General features: G+C 53.2%; 1 protein-coding gene across 1 annotated transcript; it reads right to left on the bottom strand.

Moving 5' to 3' along the window:
• Positions 1–628: 628 nt before the first annotated feature.
• On the bottom strand, positions 629–21,021 carry FOXO4 (forkhead box O4). The gene is made up of 3 exons (XM_084534038.1): positions 20,340–21,021; positions 9,604–10,845; positions 629–5,357 (listed from the first exon to the last, which is right to left on the bottom strand). The coding sequence occupies exons 1-2, from the start codon at positions 20,769–20,771 to the stop codon at positions 9,622–9,624; spliced, it is 1,656 nt and encodes a 551-aa protein (XP_084390164.1). The 5' UTR covers positions 20,772–21,021; the 3' UTR covers positions 629–5,357; positions 9,604–9,621.
• Positions 21,022–21,189: the final 168 nt, after the last annotated feature.

The following is a 21,189-nucleotide window of genomic DNA, read 5'->3' as shown; positions in this document are numbered from 1 at the left end:
CACAGTGCTCCAGCCACGCCGGCAGCCCTGCTGGGATGACGTCCCGGTTGGAGACAAGGGCCCCACCACGTTCCTCGCAAGCTGCTGCGCTGGCTCGGGCTGCATCCTCGTTCCTACGTGCCTCACACCAAGGAGGGACCCCAGAAGGCACCGACCTGAAGCCTTCTCCTTCCTGGAGAGGCATCTTACCTGCTTGAGGGGCCAGCCAGCCCAAGGGACGACCAGCTGGCTTCCACCCTGACCTCCACAGCCCCTGGGATGGCAGCAAGCTGGTATCTTCTGCTGGCAGACAGTGCTCCCCAGCTGCAGTAACTCCCCTTTATCTCCTTGAGTTGGGGTGCACAGGTGAAGATGAAAGGTCCCTAACATGCTCAGCCATCCTAATTCAGGGTCACCTCGTGGATGGGCCCCCCCGTACCACCTGCACACTGTGACAAGGGGCTCCGCACCCCTGAGGGCACCCTGGAGCCTTCACAGGCTGTCAGGCAGCGACCCTTCCACCTCTGGCCTAACAGCAGAGGGAGGCGAAGGAAGGAAGCTGAAGGTAAGGAAAAAAAAAAAACAAAAAAACAAAAAACCAACTGGGCCCCACCAATGAAACGGAACAAACTGCAGGAGACACAGCGCAGAGGATTACAGGTTTTTATTTGTCAAACGTTCCCCCCTAGTCTAGCACATTCTACAGTCTTGCTAGCACAGATGGTAACAAAGAGCCTGTAATGGTTCAGAAGTTACACTGCTACAGAGAGCAAACAAAAGCAGAGATTATGTTAAAAAAAAAAAAATAAATCCTTGTGAGAAAGGGGTGAAAGAGTGCGGAGGGGACGGGGTGGAAGCTGCGGCAGCTGGAGGTGCCTGCCCCGAACAGCAGGCGATGTGCTAGCGCTGCAGAAAGCCCTCCCGTGGTCACCCCAGGCGAAGCCCCCACGGTGCTGGGAACACTTCCACGGAGCCCCCGGTGCCTGCTGAGGGCTCCTTTTGGGAGCAGTCACCCGGCACCCACGCGGCACAAACAGAGCCCCGAAGGGCAGCACCAGGGCACCGGCTGCAGCCACCCCTCCGAGCACACACCCGGAGAACCCAACCCTTCATCCACCCGACCTGCAGCTCTCCCACCACCTCTCCTCCCTGCTCTACCGCAATGCCAGCTGGAGATTTGATTCCATCGGCGAGTTTTCCAGCCTCTACAGACTCCTCCTGGTGTGATGCAAAGGCTAATGAGAAGAGGGGATCCCTTCCTTGAGGGTTACGAACTGTAGTGCTGTGTTATCGCACGCTCCCGAGCTTTCACACGGACAGATCTTTCAGGCATCTGGAGTCACCTCATTTGCTTTTCCCCACGTTAATTACGACAAGTTTCTCATTAGGCATGCAGCTGAGGCAAACCCGAAGCCAAAGCCATCCCTGTTCACGCTCACATCCCCAAACTGATTTTTTTTGTTGCTGCTAATGGGTCCATACTTGCACATTACCTCGGTGACAGCCCAGGACACCACTCCCAAGGCACTCCTACCCGCGGCACCAGACAGGTTTCTCATTCCTGGAGCAAGGCTGGCCCTGGAGCATTTGAGTGTGGCTATAAATAAGCAACTAAGTAAGAAAATGAACAAATCATGAACTATATAAAAGCTTTCTAGGCATTTCCTTTGGAAAAAGTTGATTAGTGCTACTTGCTTCTAGTGTGAGCCTCGCTGATGGGTACACACAGGCTCTGGAACGCTCCCACTGCTTTTATTCCTCTCCCCAGAACGATTCAGCCGCAGTTTTTAAAGCAGCACAGGGTAGGGGATGCCATGTTTTCAGACACCAGCTACGAAAATTAAGGGCTCCGAGAAACTCCCAACATCCCAAGCTTTTCCAGGAAGCTGGTAGTAGTAAAATACGCTCAAGTTGTAAAGGCTCAAGCCATTAGCTAAAGCCGGGAGTAAATAAAAGCAACAAGCCTGCCTCCTGCCAGGCTCCACGGGCAGCTGTGAGCAGAATCCTTCAGCACCCAGAGCTGTGTGGTGGCCTCACACCACGTTTGATTCCCCTGGAGGTGAAGGAACTTGGTACCAAGCTCAGCGAGGGCAAGGAAAGCGCACGCAGCACAGCCTAAGGCCTCGAGCCAACAGTCCCCTGCCCACCCCTCTCAGGCACTTGTCCAGGAGCCCCGCTCCCCACCACGCTCAGAGCTGCTCTCTAAACCCCAGCCCAACCCCTCATTAGAGAAAAAAGTACCCGTAAGCACAGGGCCTGCTGCTGCTGACTCAGAACAAAGACCCACCGAGACACCACGCCGAACCCAGCAGCAAACGCTTTGGGAAAGAACACAAACACCAGGGCAAGTGGCGGGGAAGCCCCGTCCCAGGTCCATCCTTTCAGCAAGCAGCAGTTCAAGAACTTGAAAGTCTCTTGTGTCACTTGAGGAAACGTCCCAGGCTCCGAAAGGTCAGGGCTTACAAAGAGGAAGTTACCCGAGAAGGGGTTGGAGACCTCCCAACTCCTCTGCATCCCTGCCCTCCGCGCCTGCCATCCAAACCTTCCTGCCACCCAAACGAGGAGTGAGGCTGCCTGAGCCCACAACGTCCCATTTGTTGTCCCACAACGTCCCATTTGTTGTCCCACAACGTCCCGTTCACTGTTGGCTGAGCTCTCCCGGAGCACCAGTGGTCTTCCCAGCACCATCCTCGCCACTCGTGCGCTCTCCAGCGCCTTCAGCTCCTGGAGTGCTGCGGGGGCAGCGGCTCCTGCACAAGCTGCAGGGCTCCTTTTCCATGCTAAAGGCGTTAGGGTCGCGTTTAGCAGCTCCATGCGTGCTGGGATCCTGTCCTTTGGTACTGAGCTGGGAAGCAGCGTAACCAACCTGCTTGCACTTGCAGCCAGCACGCCGTCCGTGCCTGCGAAGCCCGGGCAGCCTCTCAGCTTGCTCTGGAGCTCCTGGGACTCATCCCCCCTCAGGGTCCGAGCAAACAGAGTGGCACACGATGTGCCAAAAAGCACAAGTCCTGCCACATCTGTGAGCTGAATCAGCACCACGGCTCATCCTTGTGTGCGGTGCGTGCCATGTGCAGCACGAAGGGTGTGCGTGGAAGGGCTACCTGTCAATTAGTGTAACGAACTAATCACAGTGAGCACGCACATCCCCGCTTCGAGCCGGCAGAGCATGGGCTGGGATGCCAGGGGTTCAACTTTTTAATTTTTTGATTTTGTTTCGGTTGCGGTGAGGTGTGGCCAGACATGCAGATTGTGGGGAAGCGCTGAACGTCTCACCGCGAGGGCTGCCACGAAGGCAGCCTTCAAAGCCAAGGTTATCAAATTGCTCGAGGGCTCTCACGGCAGGGCACGCTGACGATAAGGCTGCTGGAGGCTCCTCGTCGCAGGTAGCCAGACAAACCTCTCCTGTTCCAAGCTCCACTCAAATGAACACGAAATGAAACCCAGGAGAACAGAGCAGACGAGGTGGTACGAGAACACGGCTAATTGCACTGCACGACAGGAGCCTCAGCAGAAGCCACCACCGCCTTCAGGAAGGATTTGGGAGGCTTTCTGCCAGACCAAGATTACTGGAACATGGGAAAAGCACCGCATCTCCCACAGCTCCTACCCCTGTGAACGCCAATAAGGTGACAGGAACATGCCAGCTAATGCTCTCAGCTAATCTCCTGACTCCCAGCTTCTGTCTCGCAAGAACAAAGCCGGGGCAGAACACGACACACATCCCCAGGGGGATGCCCACGGGCCCCAAGTCCCCCAGCAGCAGCAACTTCAGCAACGAAACCCCACGGAAACCAAAAAAGGCAGCTACCAAATCCAGCCGAGTGCCCTCCCTGAGGGCTACCCAGGGCGTCAGCAGATCCAGCCCACGCCATCCCCTCGGCAGAGCACGGAATCTCCTGGTGCATCAGCTACGGCCCTACCACTTAAGGGATTAGCTGAGAAGCAGCGTGCTGGGAATGGTGAGCGTTCCCTACCCTCGTGCCCTGCCCACTTTTTCGAACGACGTTTTCAGCTTCTTGGCCCAAAACGCCCTCGGCCTGTCCCTCCCACGCTGTAGTGTTATCTGGTATCAAGGGGACAGATGCAGCAAGTGTGGTTTGTTTGTTTGTTTTTTATCCAATAATCTCATTTTCAATTAAAATATATATAATATATATTTAAAAAGGTTTAGAAAAGCTTCTATGTAATTTGCAGCTACTTTTACATATAGATTACAATAATGTACAAGCCTTCCCCAAGGTGGCTGAAACTGCGGGGATTTGCCAATTCTTTCCCCCCCCGATCACACACGTTACCAAACAGCAAACGTGTCTGTTCCTAATGCAGCTCTGAAAAAGAAGTCTGTCACTGGTACCTCCGCGGAGGGAGAGATGCCCAACACGCCTAAAAGGGGACACACTCAACATTGGCTTCATGTTCGCTGTAGAAAGTTCCCGGATTAGTAAAAAAATATTTCATCTATAGAAAATGCCCTTCTGAAAAGCAACCAGGGCTCTGTTAAGGCCACACCCAGGCTCTCCTTTCCTCTGCTGTAGCAAGGGAGATCAGAACCAAACCCCAACTGATGGTTTTGTGTCCCAGAAACAGCTATTAGCACCTGTGCCTGTTTCACAGCAGCCTGGTGTATTGGGAATGTGCTGAGAACAGCATAGGGACTTCTCTAAACGTGCTTCTCACTCAACGGGGCTTAGTTGGCACAGGGAAAAACTCAACGTCCCCCCCGTTCCACTCGGATGAACGAGAGGAAGCCTTCGGCACCGCCACCACCACCCTTCCCTGCAGGGCAACGAGGGGCAGGCTGCAAACACCGAGGCCGACCCCCGGAGCAGCACGCCCTCTTCCCAGCAGGGTTTCCACCCGCACGCTCCTTCCAATTCCTCTGCGAGTCTGCGGGATACCAAGTGCACATCTGGTGGCTGAATGGAAACGTCCAACGACTCCGTCCCGGAGGGCGAGCCAGCAGAGCGGGCCCTCCGCCAGTCCGAGGCACTGGGAGACTTTCTGCCAGAGCAGAGAGAGGATGGCCATCGGGATGCTCCTCCAGCAAACCCAACTCTTCACGTGGGAAAACATCGCCCAGCCCAGAGGCTTCTGGCCAAGGCTTCTACCAGGGCTCCTCGTTGGACCTGTACAGCCCAGGGTTTCCCCAGAAGATCCAAGGCAGGGTCAGGTTTGTAGGAAGAGACGTGGCACGTAACAGGATTATTTTTAAACTCTTCCTGTTGCAGCCAGATGCAGGTTGCCCTTTCTTCCCAGGTGGGCAGCCCCTTCTGCCCAAGGTGTGGCGTGCAGGGAAACTGAATCCAACATGCTCCATTCTTTTCTCTGCCAGGGGTGGGAAGCGAAGTCAGAACCCGATGTTCAAAACCTGAAGGACACTAGGAAGAAGAAAAAGAGCCAATGGTTAGATCTCAGCTCCAGTGGGAACCCTGGGTGCAGAGAGGAGGAGTTAACTGCTATCAGCCAGCCTTGTGCTGCTCAAAGGATGCCCACTTCCACCAGGGAACAAACACAGATCACGAGAGGCCTTGGTCAACAGAGTCAAGCGGAGGATGAGGATGCGAGTGCTCAGCTCCCAGCTTCAGAATACAATCGAGACAAGAGACAAAACAAAAACACAAAGGGCAGAAGTGAGCACTCCTCCGGCAAGCTGATGGCACCATCAAAGCTGTGAGAGATAAGCAGGTTTAAAGGACTTTGCTAACACCAGAAGCGCTGTGGGAAAGCAGGGAGGAAGAGCAAGGTACTCCCCACCTTAAGCAGCCACAGATGTGAATTGGGAGGGAAGAGATCACACACGAGAACTGCTTATACTCAACCACTTAAAGAAATCCCATATCTACCTACAAAAAAAACACGTATTTCTAAATATTTCATTACCCCAAAAGTCTTAGATATCCCGTCTCAGGCTTTCTGCCTCACTCTGGCCAGAGTCAGCTTGCAGCGGCAAAGCAGCAGCTGCAGCTCCCTCAAACAAGCCCTGGCAGACATCTGAGCTGGTTTAAGACGCTGACATAACACCTCCACTGCAGGTCCAGGGTCCGCTTGGGAAGGCAGAACAGCAAGGCATGCTATAGAAATACAGGGCATCAAGGCAGGAGCACTGCTGAGTACGAAATAAACTCCTGGGAAAGGAAAACTACAAAGGGGAGGGAGCCCTGAACGAGAAAACACACTTGCTTAAATGAAAAGCCAGAGCAACAGGCTTCGGGCAGCTGCAAGATGATGGGGGGAAGGGGTTATTTATTTATTAGCTTTCAGGTAGATGGAAATGCAGCATTGGGACCAAAGGGAAATAGAGCACAGCAGGAAACAGCAGGGTCCAGGCCGAGCTGGGCACGGGACAAAGGGGCTGTGAAGCCACACGGAGCTCAGCTGAACAACTGAAGGCTGCAAACTGATCTCTGGAGGAGCAGAATGACCACGCCGAAGCAGGACAAACCACACTAGTGCGCAGAGGAGGCAGGTCTGTCCCCAGGTGTCCCTCACCACAGGCTTTGCTCACAGCCTTGCTCACGAGGCTGCGTTCAGTCCCATGCTGCTCACGCACCCGGTGCGCCCAAACCAGCAAGTGGTGAGCAGCAGCTGTGGGAGCAACAGGAATTTGTTCTCCCGCGTGCTGAGGGCAGACCAAGGATTTATCCGGCTTCTGTTTCATCCTGGCTGCTTGCTGATCCCGTTCCGGGATCTGATGCTCAGCTTTTGCTCAGTGTTATGCCTGTACCTGACCCAGCAGGGCAGAGACAAAGCCCTCAGACACTACTCCGGATGGCTGCAGGTTCGCAGTCATTTACAGTAGCTGTCACCAACGTCAACTTCACACGGGGAAAAAGCACGGTTTCCGAGCAGGGACACAGCTCTTTACAGTAACAGATCCAAAGGAAGGACAGATGATCCAAATCCTGACCTCTTCGCAGACACTGATGTCTGTAGCATTATTTTTTTTTTAAACTCCTCAATTTGAAATTTGAGAAAGCTTTCTGCTTTCTTTTCCCAGGGTTATTCATGGTCTCCAGGAACTCTCCTGTTTCTCGCCACGCACATCCTGTTCCCCTTTTCTTACAACCCTGATGCACTCCTGACCCACACCTCTCTGCCTCGGCAGCACTTCGCAACGTGTCTGCCTTCCTTTGGGGAAAAAAACCTCCCCTTCATCTCACCCCACGGAGACAGGCAACACTTAAAAGCTTTGCAAAGCCCAGAAGAAGCAAACAATCAAAGGGCAGAATAAAAGACTTGGAGGAAAAAAGCAGAGTGAGCAGGCAGGCTTCTCCAAGAGCAGTACCACAGCTCAGGGCTGCTCGCCCAGAAGCACGGAGGAGCCCCCTTTGTGCTGTTGCACAACCTTGTTTAAGGACTCACTCAACATCTTGCTCTTTCCTCAGTGAGGATGTGCCCAGCACATTCCCCAGAGGGTAACACTTCAAACTCATGCCATGATGAAAGCAGATTCAGGGGTTTTAATCTCAAGCAACTCCTCTGCCTCGGTAAGCAAGGCACACACCAGGTATCGACACGGACCAAGACCCCAGCTGCTGCGGAGCACATCCCTTCTCCCCCTTCAGCACATGGTTACAAGTCACACCTTCACCTTTTGATAACCATGTCATCAGCTTCCCTGTTTTATACCCTTAAAAAAAAATAAATAAATCTATGCCTGGTATTCTGTAGACAGAGCTCTTGCCTATCCATGCCAGGTGAGTGATGCACCCAGGACTGTGGGATATTTCCATCTGCCCTGTTTTGAACACCCTATGAAGAACGTTTCACCCCACAAAGCCAGCGTATTCCCCTAATTTGATGACCCACCCTGGCACAGCACACAAAAAGCACCGAAGCTCACAGCAATATCCAGTGGGGTTCAGAGCAGCACCCAGCGCTGGAACAGCCCCAGCCTGTCACTGTCTCACAAACCGTCCTTGGGCAGATGAACACTGCGAATGGTTCGTCAACTAAATTGGGCTTTGAAATCCAAACTGAGTTTCCCCATTGCACCTGGAGCGTGGGTATTCCGTTTAAGACAGACACTCTGTAATTTGGCAAGGGAACACCTAAATGCACAAGACTATAAAAAGCCACAAGGAAACAGGGGAAACTTTGATGGATCCTCCTTCTCTCTACAGGAAAGAGATCTTCTAAGTATGGAGAGAAGAATATCACTAACAAATGAAGTCCTAAGCAGTGTGCTGGGATTTGGAATAACAGGGCATTAACTTGTGTTTAAAAAGTCCATATGTAATAGTGTATCCATGTGCTCGCAGGGTTTAAGTACCACAAAGGCCAGCGTTTCACTTTGTCTGGTCCCAAGCACTTGTCTGGAACAGCTGCGCTGGGGCAGAGCAGAAAAATATTTACCCTAGAACCAGGTCTCCAGCACACCCAGCAGCAATCAGCAGGAAATTCAGGCTGAAAGGGACCTCCAGAGGTCACTCAGTCCAAACCTGAAGGCAGGACTACCTTCAGGTTACTCAGGTGCCTTGGAAATAGCAGTAAGGTCAAGCACACGATAATTCCGCTCCTTCTCCATCACCTTGAAGCTCAAGGGCTTCCCACAAGTGAAGCAGGACCTGCAGTATGCCCGGACTTCTGCCTGCTCAGCTGGCCACGAGTACTAACCAAACTTGCAGCACTAACACCACATCTGGCTCCTGCACAGGAAATAATCTTGGCAAGGCTTCCAGTTTCCAACTGACATCCAGTCTGTGCTCTAGTCCCTAAAAGAAGCTGCCCATACTGTTAGCTAACTGAGCTCCGAGCATGAAACATGCCTTCAGCTCCAGTTCTCTGCTTCTCTGACTGCATCAGTGGTTAAAGAGCTTCAGATCAGGATGACAGAGGTAAGATGTTTTTAACTCTGTTTCTCGTACATTTTATTTGTGAATTTTATTTATTCAAGGAATTTCTGAGCACGAAAGATCACCAGAAAGGCAGCTGTGCTGCTACTGAAAGCATAAGCATGTGATACCTTCCTCCTTCCATCTCCATTCATGCCACACTCCCATTTTCTCTTCCTTTCCCATTTTAATGGCTGCATAAGCAATTCAGCAGTTGATGCTGACAAACAGGCTCACCAGACTTCACAGACACTCTCCCCAGATAAGGGAATGGCAGAAGGTCTGATAACAGAGTGATTGTCCTGCTGCATGCAGGGCAAAGCAGGCAGTCATGAAGCAGACATACTTTGCAACCTCATATACTAGAAAATTTTGCAAGCATAATCATAACCTGGGCAGAACAGTGTGTGCCTGCTCAATTAACCCGCTCTGTATACACAGCATCACGTCTTTATGGGATCAGCATATGCTCTCATGTCAAATTCGGAGCTACAGACACCATGTGGCAGAGACCAACGTCCTGTAGAGCAGTCATCTCTGGGAAGAGACAGCAGGAGTTCCTTTCGGGTTGCTGCTCTACTCCACTAAGGAGTTTACGGCCTGGTAGGTTACCTTTATCTGCCCTTTTCTCCTTCTAAAAGGGAATGCAGTTTCCCAGAAACTTTTAACTCAAAGAGCAGTTGCTCTTCCAAAGAGTTACCTGTCTGTAGCTACTGCAGCGTGGGGCACAGGAGAATTCTCAGAGATGATCCCGATACAGCGCTGGAGCATTTGACACAACTACACCTACCTTTTTGTGCTCCTGAAGTTAACTTGGTACCCAGGTATGGTTGGAGGCCTGCGAGGTGCTGGGATAGCTGGGAGTAGACAGAACAGGTTCAAAATTAAAGTCCAGTCCTTCTCCATCCATGAGTTCGCTGTTGATTATGTAATCCATGTCACATTCAAGGTTCTCCATGTACATGTCAATGTCCAGGTCAATGGGCAGCCTGTCCTGGTTCAAGCCCAGAGGAGCAGGGCTAGCTGAAGCAAGCAGTGGCGGACTGCCCAGCTGGACTGACTGGGCAGCCCCTGCAGAAACTGGAGCCTTCAAACTGTTGATGCTGCCAGCGTTTTGAGGAGATGCTGCTATGGGAAGCGTCGATGGCAAGACACTGGCACCAACTGGTTCTGCCTGCTGCTCCGCAGGCTTTCCTCGTGGATTGCCCGAGCTCATCTTACTCTGGGTGGCTTGTCCACCCAGGAGCAGAAGAGTTCGGCTGCTCATCCTGCTGCCAGTCTGTGGGAGAACTGGATCCACCTGAGTCATCAGAACATCCCTCGGAGGCGGGGAGCTGGGTGTCAGAAGAGCTTCCAAGGTCTGAGGGCCGGAGAAGTGGCCGACAGAACTTTGCAGTGAAATATCAACAGGGTTAAAGAGGGAATTGCCAAAAGTAGCGGTCTGCCCAGCCGCGTTTGGGCTCCGCAAGGAAAAGCTGGACTCTCTTTGGATCTGACCACTGGAAGCAGATTGCTGGGTGGATAGCACAGATGAGCTGGGAGACATCAGATTTAACCCATCGATGAGCTCAAGCTCCTCCGTGACGGTTGGTGGAACGTTGCTGGATGCACTGGAGTACACCATAGACGGGAGAAGCTCTTCGTCGTGGAGGTCATCCTGATCAGTCACGATCGGAGAAAGCCTGGCACTAATGGTGCTTGCATTGGAACTGGTTCGAGGCCGGAAGGTGTTCCACACATCAGAGTCCTCGTTGCTTCTCGAGGACGGGCTCCCTGGCCACTTCGGGAACTGGGAGCCAGGGCTGTCAGCAGTGGCTTCTGGAGCGGACTGGAGAGAGGGCTTCTTTTTGGATGCTTTACCTCTGACTTTTGCGAGCTTGCTGCTGTTGTCCATGGAGGCAGCTCTTCTTCTTGGTGCTTTTCCACTTTTACCGCCTTCGGGATTGAGCATCCACCAAGAACTCTTCCCAGTGGCTTCATTATGAACTTTGATGAACTTGCTGTGCAGGGACAGGTTGTGCCTAATGGAGTTCTGAAACAGATAAGAAAGAGGAGCTGTGAGGAGCTGGCAGGTTACACCACGGCTCCACCTGGAAACCTCACAAGCACAAATGCATTCAGACAGCATCCAGAGCAGAAAGGTAGAACAAAGACCCGCACAAACCAAACCTGCCATCGCAGCTCCAACACGCCCGACAGCACAAGCAGGCAGAGCAATGTCTCCCTGATGCACCAGGGGTAAAGCTGCCACGACAACTAGCAGCTTCCAACTGGCATGGCCAGCACTGACACACAAAGAACTCTTCAAGGCCGTGTGCCACTGCTACAAAGGCTGCAGCAGCTGAACGTACCGCAGGGCAAGTGAGCAAATTCCCAAATACAAGTTCAACGTGAGCCCAATGGAGTTTGAGCCAAGGCTGCTGTTAGAGTGGCACCTTCACCATCTCTCCTGCTCCCACCCTCCTGTTAACCCCGTTAGCCACCGAGCAGAAACCTGGCTGGAGTTTTTTTTAGTTTTTGTACGGTGAGCTTTCAGCAGGATCAGAGCACGACACGGAATTGTATTGGTTGAACAGCCTGGAAGAAGAGAAATGACAAACCCCATGCAATTCAGTATGCCTTTCACTACCTCCATCCCCCAAACAAGATAGGATCTGTGGAGCAAGAGTCCCGGTAAGTCTGGGGGCTGCCAGGGCACTCCACACGGAGGCAGCACGCTGTGTGTGTTTCTGATGGGGTAAGATGTTCAGGCTGGTAATGCCCTCCTGCACTGTACGTGCCAGTTTTAGCTGCTCCCATCTTTCCATCTGGCAAGGCACGCGTTCCTTGTCCCTCCTAACACCCTTCCCTTTGCTAGAAACTGCGAGCTAAGATGTCTGTACCCCAACAAAGTGAATTTCAGTCCTGCAACTGTGCTGATAACCCCCAGTACTTTGGGATCAGCGAGCACCAACCTCATTGTTTGAGCAGAGCCCCCCGAAGATCCCTCTGAAGCCTGTGCTGTGCATTTGCTTCAGATTTACATTTAATTTGTTCAGATAGTCAAATTACACGTAATTAAAAGGTGCTACACCGGCAGCGGTCCGAGAGCAACACCTTTTTCGTATCAGCTGAAAGGTTCACAGCAGCCTTCAACTTCCCTGCACAGTCCCAATTTTGAGCCACATTAGCTGTGCTTTTATCATCCTTTTCCAGTGCTTCTGAAGGCAGTTCTTTCCTGCCCGCTGCCTTCCCTCTCCCCACCCTTTTCCTCTCAGCCAAGCCCTTACCACGCTAATTTTGTCCACCTTACCAAAAGGATTGTCCTCAAGTGAGGCAGAGCCAGCACAGCAGAGTGGGAAGTTTTCACAGAGGTGGAAGGAGACGTGTGAATTGCTCTGAATTAGCTCTCGTTTTAACCTTTGGCTGCTGAGGATTTGGACAAGGCTGGCTGCTTGTGATCACTATCTACGGAGACGCAAGCTCCTACTTGGAGAGCACCCCAAGGGTTACTGCGGAGCCAGAGCCTGCAGGAACACGTGCGAGCCAGGGCTCTTACAGAGATCTGTGATGGGAGGTATTCACACTAACAGCTACAGCAACGCTCCTGTCTAGCTTATTCTTTAAGTAAGGCTCTTTCCCTTCCAGCACGAACACCAAGCGGGCACAGATCCTTCATTTATCCTCCTGAAAGCGATCCGTGAGCTCCTGAGGACACCCAGTCCTGTCAGGCATGCCCTGCTAGCTTGCATGGAGCATACACCGAGAGTTTCAGAACCGTTTTTAGTGCCATTTACCAAAATGAAGCTTTAAACCAACGGGTTTGAGGCTTCAAAATTTCCCAACTACGAGCTATTTTCTGCTATAGCTGGGTTTTGAGTCCTCCGTTAGCAAAAGCACGCTGCACTGCTGTCAGCATTTCAGTAACACCGCAGCCTGCAGAAAAGTAACCTCACTTCTTGTGTCTAAGTGAAAGTCCCAGGGCCTCTTTTTCTGTCTAAAAAAGAAGCCTGAAACAAGGCATCTTGAAACAAGTCTAAGAATTACATCAAGATTTGGGAAGCCCGCTACCTTTTGTGCAACAGTCTTGAAGTGCTTGTACATGTTAGTGCTCAGCTGACACGATGGTAAATGGCTGGAGCCACAGGTAGCTGCTGTACTGCTCCTTCCTGCCTTGCCTTCCAGCTCTCCTCCTCCTGTAACAAGCATCTGTGACTTGAAGCTGCTTCAGGGAGCTGATGGGACCAAAAAGCAGCCCCAACCTTCCTGGAAAATGATTTTTTGCCTCTTGGAGCTCTGCCTGTTTTCTGAGCTACCTCAGTGGGGAGGGTCGGGCAACTCAGTGCTAGCAGAGGCACAGAACGTATGGTTGGAGACAAGAAAAAAAAAACAAACACAGAATGCTTCTTATGTGATGGTTAGCTGCTGTCAGAAATGCAATGTCTAAATTATGACTTTCACACCTCTCTCTGCGAGGCAGCTCACCACTGCAGCCACAGCACCCGTGGTCATCACATATCTGCATGCCCGAGCTTGTCTGCGTGCTGAAATACTCGGTCCTGAGCATCCCAAAATAGATCTGAGCCAGCTCCCCTCCCAGGCCCCGTGTTTCGAGGCAGAGGGGTGTCAGGGAAGGGAGGACCGGCCAGCACAAGGAGCTGCTTCATGTCACACAGGTGTTAAACCTTACCACAGGTCCAAGGGAAGCTCCTTTGCTGTTAGCTTTGTCAGGCTCCCACACGCTGTGCTCCCCGGCACAGGGATGCAGCCACCAGCGTGATTTAATGTCCCTAACGCATGGAGGGCAGCCTCAGATCTGAGAGAGTGAGTGGAAAATTAACGATGCTAAAATAATCACAGAACTCCAAGTCAAACCTTGCAGGAGGGGAAATGACAGAATTCGGTCACCCAGGCAACCCTGACGTATTTCCTTTCTCGAAGTTAAGCAACTCCAACCAAAAGCAGAGAGATGGAATTAACTTTTTAGCTGCTCAGCTTCACAGCAGCCTGGATCCTCCCGTGATGCAGAGCTCCTGGCATCCGCTCCCCCAGCTCTTACCGCTGGGATGCCTCTGACCAGACTGCAGCCCGAGCTGGAGGAAGAAGCAGTTAGGAAAGGAAAGCCTGGGTGCAAATCCTTAGGAAAGCCTGGGTGCAAATCCTTAGGAAAGCCTGGGTGCAAATCCTTAGGAAAGCCTGGGTGCAAATCCTTAGGAGTCCCTTCAGCACCTGGCTGGGAGGGGAGGGGGGCGGCTTACTGCATCCTATAGCGGTTCCTACAGAGCGCTGCTGTATGGTCGGTACTGAAGTGGAAAAAAGCTGGTCTGGGTCTCTAAGCATCACAGATCGAAGATGATTCCCGTAAATCACACATTCAGACAAAACCATTGTGAAATTAATGGCAGATGTTACACAAAGGTAAGGCCCGGCCAGAAGCATTTCGGGTACGCTGACCACCCAAGCGCTCAGCAGGCCCAACCGCCTCACGTGTGGGACAGCCATAGCACAGCAGCTAACAGCAGCCCCAAGCTGCTTCCTAATTCCCAAGAAGTCACCAAAACGTTAAATCTTCCCCTTTGATAGCATCCCCTAAAGGCAAGCAACCCTCCTTGCCCTTGTACCAGCCAGGCCAGGCCCGGCCCCATGCAGCACGGGGCGCGCTTCACCCTGAAGGAGAGGTGAGAGCCACCCAGGCTATGGAGCCGCCACATGGGAACGCTGTCTGAGGGGCACGAGTGCTTCTCCCAGAAGACAGAAAGCCGGTGAGAGCCTTCCCGAGGGACTCCAGGGCTTCCCAGTCAGGCTGAGGCTGCCTACCATAAAATCGGAGTTGTACTCGCATCAAGCCAGAGCCTTCAGGACAGCGTGTTCAGACAAAGGCTCCTCACAGCGCAGAGGAGAAACAAGCTGAGACGCTCCGTCCTGTGACACAGCTTTTCCAAAGCTGGGAGAGGGCAGAAGAGGAGGCTCCTTTGTGCCGGGCCTGGATCAGGAGGCACACGGAGCTGTGGTGCAAGAGCCGTGCGAACGAAGTGCTCGGGGCCAAGCCAAGCACAAGATATGCGAGGAAAAACACAAAACAACGCCTGTCCTTGAGAGCTCTGAGCTTGCACATGTTCACATGGATTTCAGGGTCTGGCCACGACTACTCCCAAGCACGAGTGCCATTCTCCTGGGAAATTTCAAGTTCCTGATACCAATCATGGAGGCACCTGAATTCCTAGCAAAAAAAAGTCTCTGAGGAATCAGGGAGGGACAAAGCTGGGTGAACAATCACGGCAGCTCCCTGCAACGTGTTCTCACTGCCTCGGAGGCACACAAAGAACATGGTCACATCCCAGCGCAGGGCCATGTTCCAAAGCAAGGCCTGTAATTGTGCAGAATTATAATTTGCCACCACATTCTTCGGAGGCTGCAAGGGAGGAGGCCCCGCCTTCTGCATTTGTCAGTGCCTGTCTCTGCACTCACCCAGGCGCTTGGCTCCAGAGGCTTTCGGAAAAGTCTTCGTTGCAGAGATTTTGCAAAGCTACGCTCCAGCAAGTAAACAACTGCTCCCCAGCCAGAGCTCCAACGCTGCTCCAGCAGCCTCCTTCCAGAAAGCACACGTGAGCACGGACGTCAAGCTCGGGAGACACAAAGCCACGGCTTATGAGGAACATTTTCCTTTCTGTAATCTTTCAATCGGAGTTCAGAAGAAGAAAATCCTCGCTCTCACAAAAGCAAACACCGGGGCAATTGACACGCTTACCAAGGCGGGCAGCTGAAGCCACGCAGGATTAGATAGAGCAGAAGAAACTTGTTGGAACAAGTAGCGCCAGCATCCCGGGAGCTGCCTTCTTTGAGGGCTGACTGGAAAATTAAGCTGTGCCATAAAGAATAATCTTTCAGCAAAGCAGCTTTCCAAAACAGACTGACGGGGAACAGGAAAGAGCAGCAGCAAAAGCTCCAGGTAATTTGCCTGACGCTGCACAGGGCAGACGGACTTTTGCCAAAAGGAGAGCTCCCCCCTGCTTCAGAGGGAGGACACTCCACGAGGCTTCAAGTGAAGAGAAAACCAAAAGCCAAGAAACCCCACCACTGCTCTGTCACGCTCCTGTTCATTATTTCTGGGCTGGCTTCTGTTTGTTATTCCCCCCACACTTTAAGAAAATCCAGCGAGGTTGCTGGCTGCCGAGACAACGTCTCCCTGCGCTGCTAACGCCAGACAAACACAGCGGGGTTGTAAGAGGTAACAGCAAGCAGGAACAAGTCCTTTCCACCACTGCTGCTCCAGATACCAACAGCCCCTCTCCCTCCCCTCCTGGTACAGCAGCTTCAAAGCACCCAAACCAACCCTGCTTACCAGCCAGCAGCACCCACAGCTCTGCCACAACTCCTGAGGATTAAGGGGACTTGCGTTCTGCTCGGTGCCACGATGGCAGCAACGACACCAGCGTTCAGACTGAATTTAAGATGTGCACCTTCTCGTTTTCACTGCCAGAACAGTTAACAGAGTGTCACCGTGCCAGGCACACCAACTCACGGCCTTCCTCGGGACACCCAGCAGAAAGCAGCTGGTTTTCCTCACCAAATGAGGTCAATGCTGTGGGCAATCAGGCCCTGGGTGAGCCTCCCCTACAAACAAACGTGCACCGGCCTGAAATTCAGGCAGATTTATGCTTTGGTCAGAGCTACGATGCTGAGTTTTATATTTCCTTTTGTGTTACAACTTTTTGGCATAAAGTCGGTTATGCCTCAGCGAGCAACAACAGGGAAATCCTTTGAATGTCTTCTCAAATCATCCTCCTGAAGTCACCGTTACCAAAAGTCAAAAGCAAACCTGTGCAAATATTCCCACCAGGACACGTTCCTTCCCAGACAAAGGCTTCCTTCATGAAATAAAAGAAAAATCAGCTACCAACTTGGGCCCTCACCTGTGCACGTTGAGAAGCCACAATTCTGACAAGTCTAAGCCAAAAAAAGCTTCGAGGACACCAGAACGCTCCGGCACAGTCCAGATGGACACGAGCAAACAGCCAGCACAACTATTTTAAGGAACCGTCCGTTGCTTTCTTCTAGATCTGCATACAGAAAAAGCAAAAATTGGCTGGGCAGCAGTCAACAAGCCAACGACTGATGAACTTTTCGCCTTTACCAACACAAGCCCTCACTTCACGTTGTGTCATGCTGTGGCAGCGGGGGAGTCACTGTAATGCCGGGCAGAGCTGCAGGGGACATGCCAGGAAGCAGCTGAGAGCCATCAGGTCACACACACGTCGTGTGAGCATGCAGAGACAAGTGCATGGAAGATTTTTAAGCAAAACGCTGCCCGTTTTTATAAGTTAGCTCGGCTGCCCAGAGAGATGACACCTGCTTCGAGCAGAACGCCCAGTAAATTCTTAATTAGTGCTGCAGCTACCTTCAGTTGTTGCAGTAGGTACACACACACACACACACGCTTGAATCAAAGTGAACGCCAAGTACCAGAACACAGATGTGACCTCAGCCTCCTCTAAACTAATGCAATGCAGCAGGGAAATGTAATTGGGAAATTTCCAATGGGAAATATCTCGGGTTTGCTACAGTAAAATGCCTTTGGAGGGAGAAAAGGGTGGTTTTAAGCTCACTCTGTTCCTGCAAAAGAGAAGACAACAGGTTTGGGAGAATATTCAGTGTTTCACGGAGAAAGCCCAGTCCTCAGCATTGCTCAGCACGGCGTCAAACTTGCTCACGCTCCTGGATGCACGAAACGCGATGAGCAGCGCACGCAAACTGCTCCAGAGGGCTTTATGTGCTCCTGCTGGATCGAGCAGAGCTTTGCTCGAAACGCTCGCTGCCCTCCTCTCCCAAAGTCTGAAAGCCGGAAGGAATTATCCTCTGATCCAGAGAGCAGCTCGCAGAGCGCCGAGGAGAGGATTACAAAGGAGTCTGGGGACACACCCCTGCAGGGACACTTCTGCCTTTCAGCCCGGTTAATTCTTAACTCCAGCTGAGTTATTGCAGGGGAAAGAGCCTGCGCGCCCTGCCAGCCCTCCCTTTAACGAAGTACTTCAGGCAGCTCAGGAGCAGCACCCATCACCTTCCTCGAGAACAGATTTTTCCGGATTTCAGGTTACACCCTGGCCGTCCGTAACAGCTGTATTTCCCTCTATTGTACATCGGAGCGAGACAGCTGGAAAGTAATCATGAAGTAATAACAGGTTTATGGGCTTTGCACTAACTGAAGCAGGTAGAAATAAAAGTGCTCTGAAATACTCACTGCTTAAATTCTCTACTTGAAGTGTGCTGCATACAAACAGAACATACTACACGATCAGAGTATTTTTGCCAAAAGGCAGAAGCCCCAGAGCTCCAGGAGCTGCAGTGCTAACTTAAAAGGCACCGAGATGTTCTAGCAGCATTTAGCAGCAGCCCTGAATTCGTTTCCTTCATCCAAACTCACTCGGTTCCAAACTGACGAACCCATAAAAGCTAAGACAACCAGAGAAGTTTTCCTTTTACTTTATAAATTTAAAGAGATGGAAGCACAGCTTCGCAGTTCTAAAAATACCAAAGAGCAGTGGAAACAGAAAAAGAGGCAAGGCACATTCCTCCGCAGAGGATACATCTTTTGTTTATTCACTTTGCCCTAAATACAAAACACGAACCTATCCAATTTACTCCCAACCCACAAAAAACAGATTGAGCTGCCTTGATTGCTTCGGGATCATTGAAGCTGTGTCTAACACGCCTTCTTCTAATGCACCTCGATGCAAGCAGATTAAGGAAATCTTCACCAGAAGAATTCTCCATGTAAGCAGAACAAAGCAGCGCTCCCTGCCAGGCTGCGTGCCCGTGCCAGCGCTGAGGAGGGCTGAAGCTGGAGCTCCACGGTCAGTGCAGGAGCGCCGAGCACCACCCACGCACCCACCCTAACGGACAATGCCCTGAAAACGAAAAGCTTCTGCTGGGAATTTCCCCTGGCAGCCAAACAGCTTTCAGCTGTGTTTCCACGATGGTTTTCTGTTTGCTGGTTAAAGTCAACAGCGCTGAACGGCCCTAATGACAAGGCGGGCTGCCTCCGACCACAGCTGCTGCCATGCTGCCCTCCCTCATCTCCCCCAGCAGGAAGTTTCAGTTCTCTCCCCAGCCTGCGAGGCTACAAATAAACCCTGGCACTAAAAACATCTCCGCAGAACGGCTACAGCAGCGCTATCTGAGCGAGGGCCGATTGTGCAGATTGGCATCTCCACCTTTCCGCAGGTCAAATCCAACCGCACGTTTCCCAAAAGGGATCCCTGATGAAAACTCTGACCAAAACCCAGACTGAAGGTCCCCTTATACAGCAATAAATATAATAGAGAACATCCACACTGGAGCAAGCCCGCAGTACGCCTGTTTTAGCATCCAGCCTGGCAGGATACTTCACGACATCCCAACTTCCACACCTTGGGACACATTTAAGAAGACACATTCAACTTTGGTCTCAAGCACCATTGCCAAACAGATGCTGACAGGAATGCTGAAGAGAAATGACACCAGTTCCATGAACCGTTTGCCAAAATAAAACGATCCTATACGGCAGCAGGACCAGGACAGCATGCCTAGGCAGAGGAAGCAAGGAGCTACCTTCCCATGAGACCACCAATCTACCAAAAAGAAGGCAAATGCACCCCCCACACTGCCCCAAATCAGAACTTAACAATGAGAACTCAACCCGCACACAGGGGAAAAGGAAAAGAAAGCAAGATGGACAGGGGATTTTAGTCAAATGACAGGCTCTCTCTGGGAGCTGTCAGCAAGCCAGATGAAGGGCGACTGTGAGAAGCTGTCTGCCAGCCCATACCAACCTCAACTGTGACAGCTGTGTCCCTCTCACCACGTCCCTACCCCCTCTCGAGCAAACATCAGCGCTCCTCACGCAGCCACACGGTGTGCCCCTTAAGAGAGGGGAGCCATCCCTCACAGAAAAACCTGCCTTTTTTTTTTTTTTTTCCAAAATTAACTTCCTGCATTGACTTAATGCAGGCAGAGGAACGCACGGCTGGAGTCATGGAAGTCCCAAACCTCCCTGGCTCAACCTCAGAGGAGCTGCTGACCAGCCCTGTGAACAGCCAGGAGCGTGGCACACATCCCACTCCAGTCTGCTGCCGGAGTGACAGCTCCCGCTCCTCAGATCCCACTCCCGTGGCTCCACCGTCACACAGGTACATGAACGTGCACACGCAGGAGGCCAGCCCGAGGGGCTCTTTCAGCAGCCACCCCTCACACCTCCCTTTCTCCTTGCCGGAGCTCGTTTGACTGACCAGCACAGGGCCACCGGGCTGCCACCTGCAGAGGACGGAAACAGCGGGGAGATCTTTTAACAGATCCTAGCGGCTGCCTCTTCTACAAGAAGGTAGGGAAGAGCACTGAGGCTTTGGAGCTGCGCGTCCTGGGCTCTACTTTCCCTTTCCTACACTCCAGCAGAGGTCCTCAGCCACCGCGGCGAGAAAACACCGGCACCGCTCTAGGTCCACAGCCCCTTTTTTTGTTGTTTGTTTTCTTTTTCTTTAAAGGGAGCTGCTGGGAACCGCCGCCGGCGCTCACCTTCCAGCCGGCCGAGCTGTTGCTGTCGCCCTTGTCCTTGAAGTAGGGCACGGAGCGCACCATCCACTCGTAGATCTGCGCCAGCGTCAGCCGCTTCTCGGGGGCGCTCTCGATGGCCTGGCTGATCAGCTCGGCGTACGACTGATTGCCCCAGGCGTTGCGCCGGGAGCCGCCCTTCCGCGAGGCCGCCGCCGCCGCCGCCCCCCGCGCCCCCTCAGCCCGCCCGGGCCCCGAGGCCGCCCCCGAGGCCGCCGCCGCCGCCCCCGCTCCGCCCGCGGCCTCCTCAGGGCCCGGCAGCTCGGGCCGGGGCAGCGGCCAGGTGCAGGAGCGCGGCCGGCTCTGCGGCTCGAAGTCGGGGTCGATGTCCGGAGCCGCGGTGCCGGTGCCGCCGCCTCCCCCCCCGCCCTCGCCGCCGCCGCCCGGCTCGGCCATGGGCCCGGCCCCGGCCCCTTTGTGAGCCCCGGGCCCCGCCGCCGCCGCCGCGCCGCTCTGTTTACCAGGCAGCGGCGCCGCGCTCTGCGCCTGCGCGCGCGGGGCACGCCGGGACTCGTAGTTCCGCCAGGGCGGTGGAGAAGAGGCCGGGGGCGGCGGGTGGACTACAAGTCCCGGCGACGCCCGCGGAGGAGGGGAGGGGGGAACGGGGCGCGGCGCCGAAAGGGGAGCGTGGCAGGCGGCGCGGCGGCGAGACTACAACTCCCGGCAGGCACCGCGGCGGACCGGGCTTACATAACCGCCGCCCCCGAGCTGTTTTTCAGGGCTGTGCCCCGGTTCTGGGCCCAGCCTCGTACCCCTCCCGGCTCGGCCTCGCACCCCGCGCGGCCCCACCGGGTCCCGGCCGTTTTGGTGCGGG

The sequence above is a fragment of the Aythya ferina genome (assembly GCF_964211825.1).
Source record: "Aythya ferina genome assembly, chromosome: 13".
In the NCBI taxonomy this organism is placed as follows: Eukaryota; Metazoa; Chordata; class Aves; order Anseriformes; family Anatidae; genus Aythya; species Aythya ferina.
The sequence above is the reverse complement of the archived record's forward strand: the minus strand, read 5'-3'. Positions and strand labels throughout refer to the sequence as shown.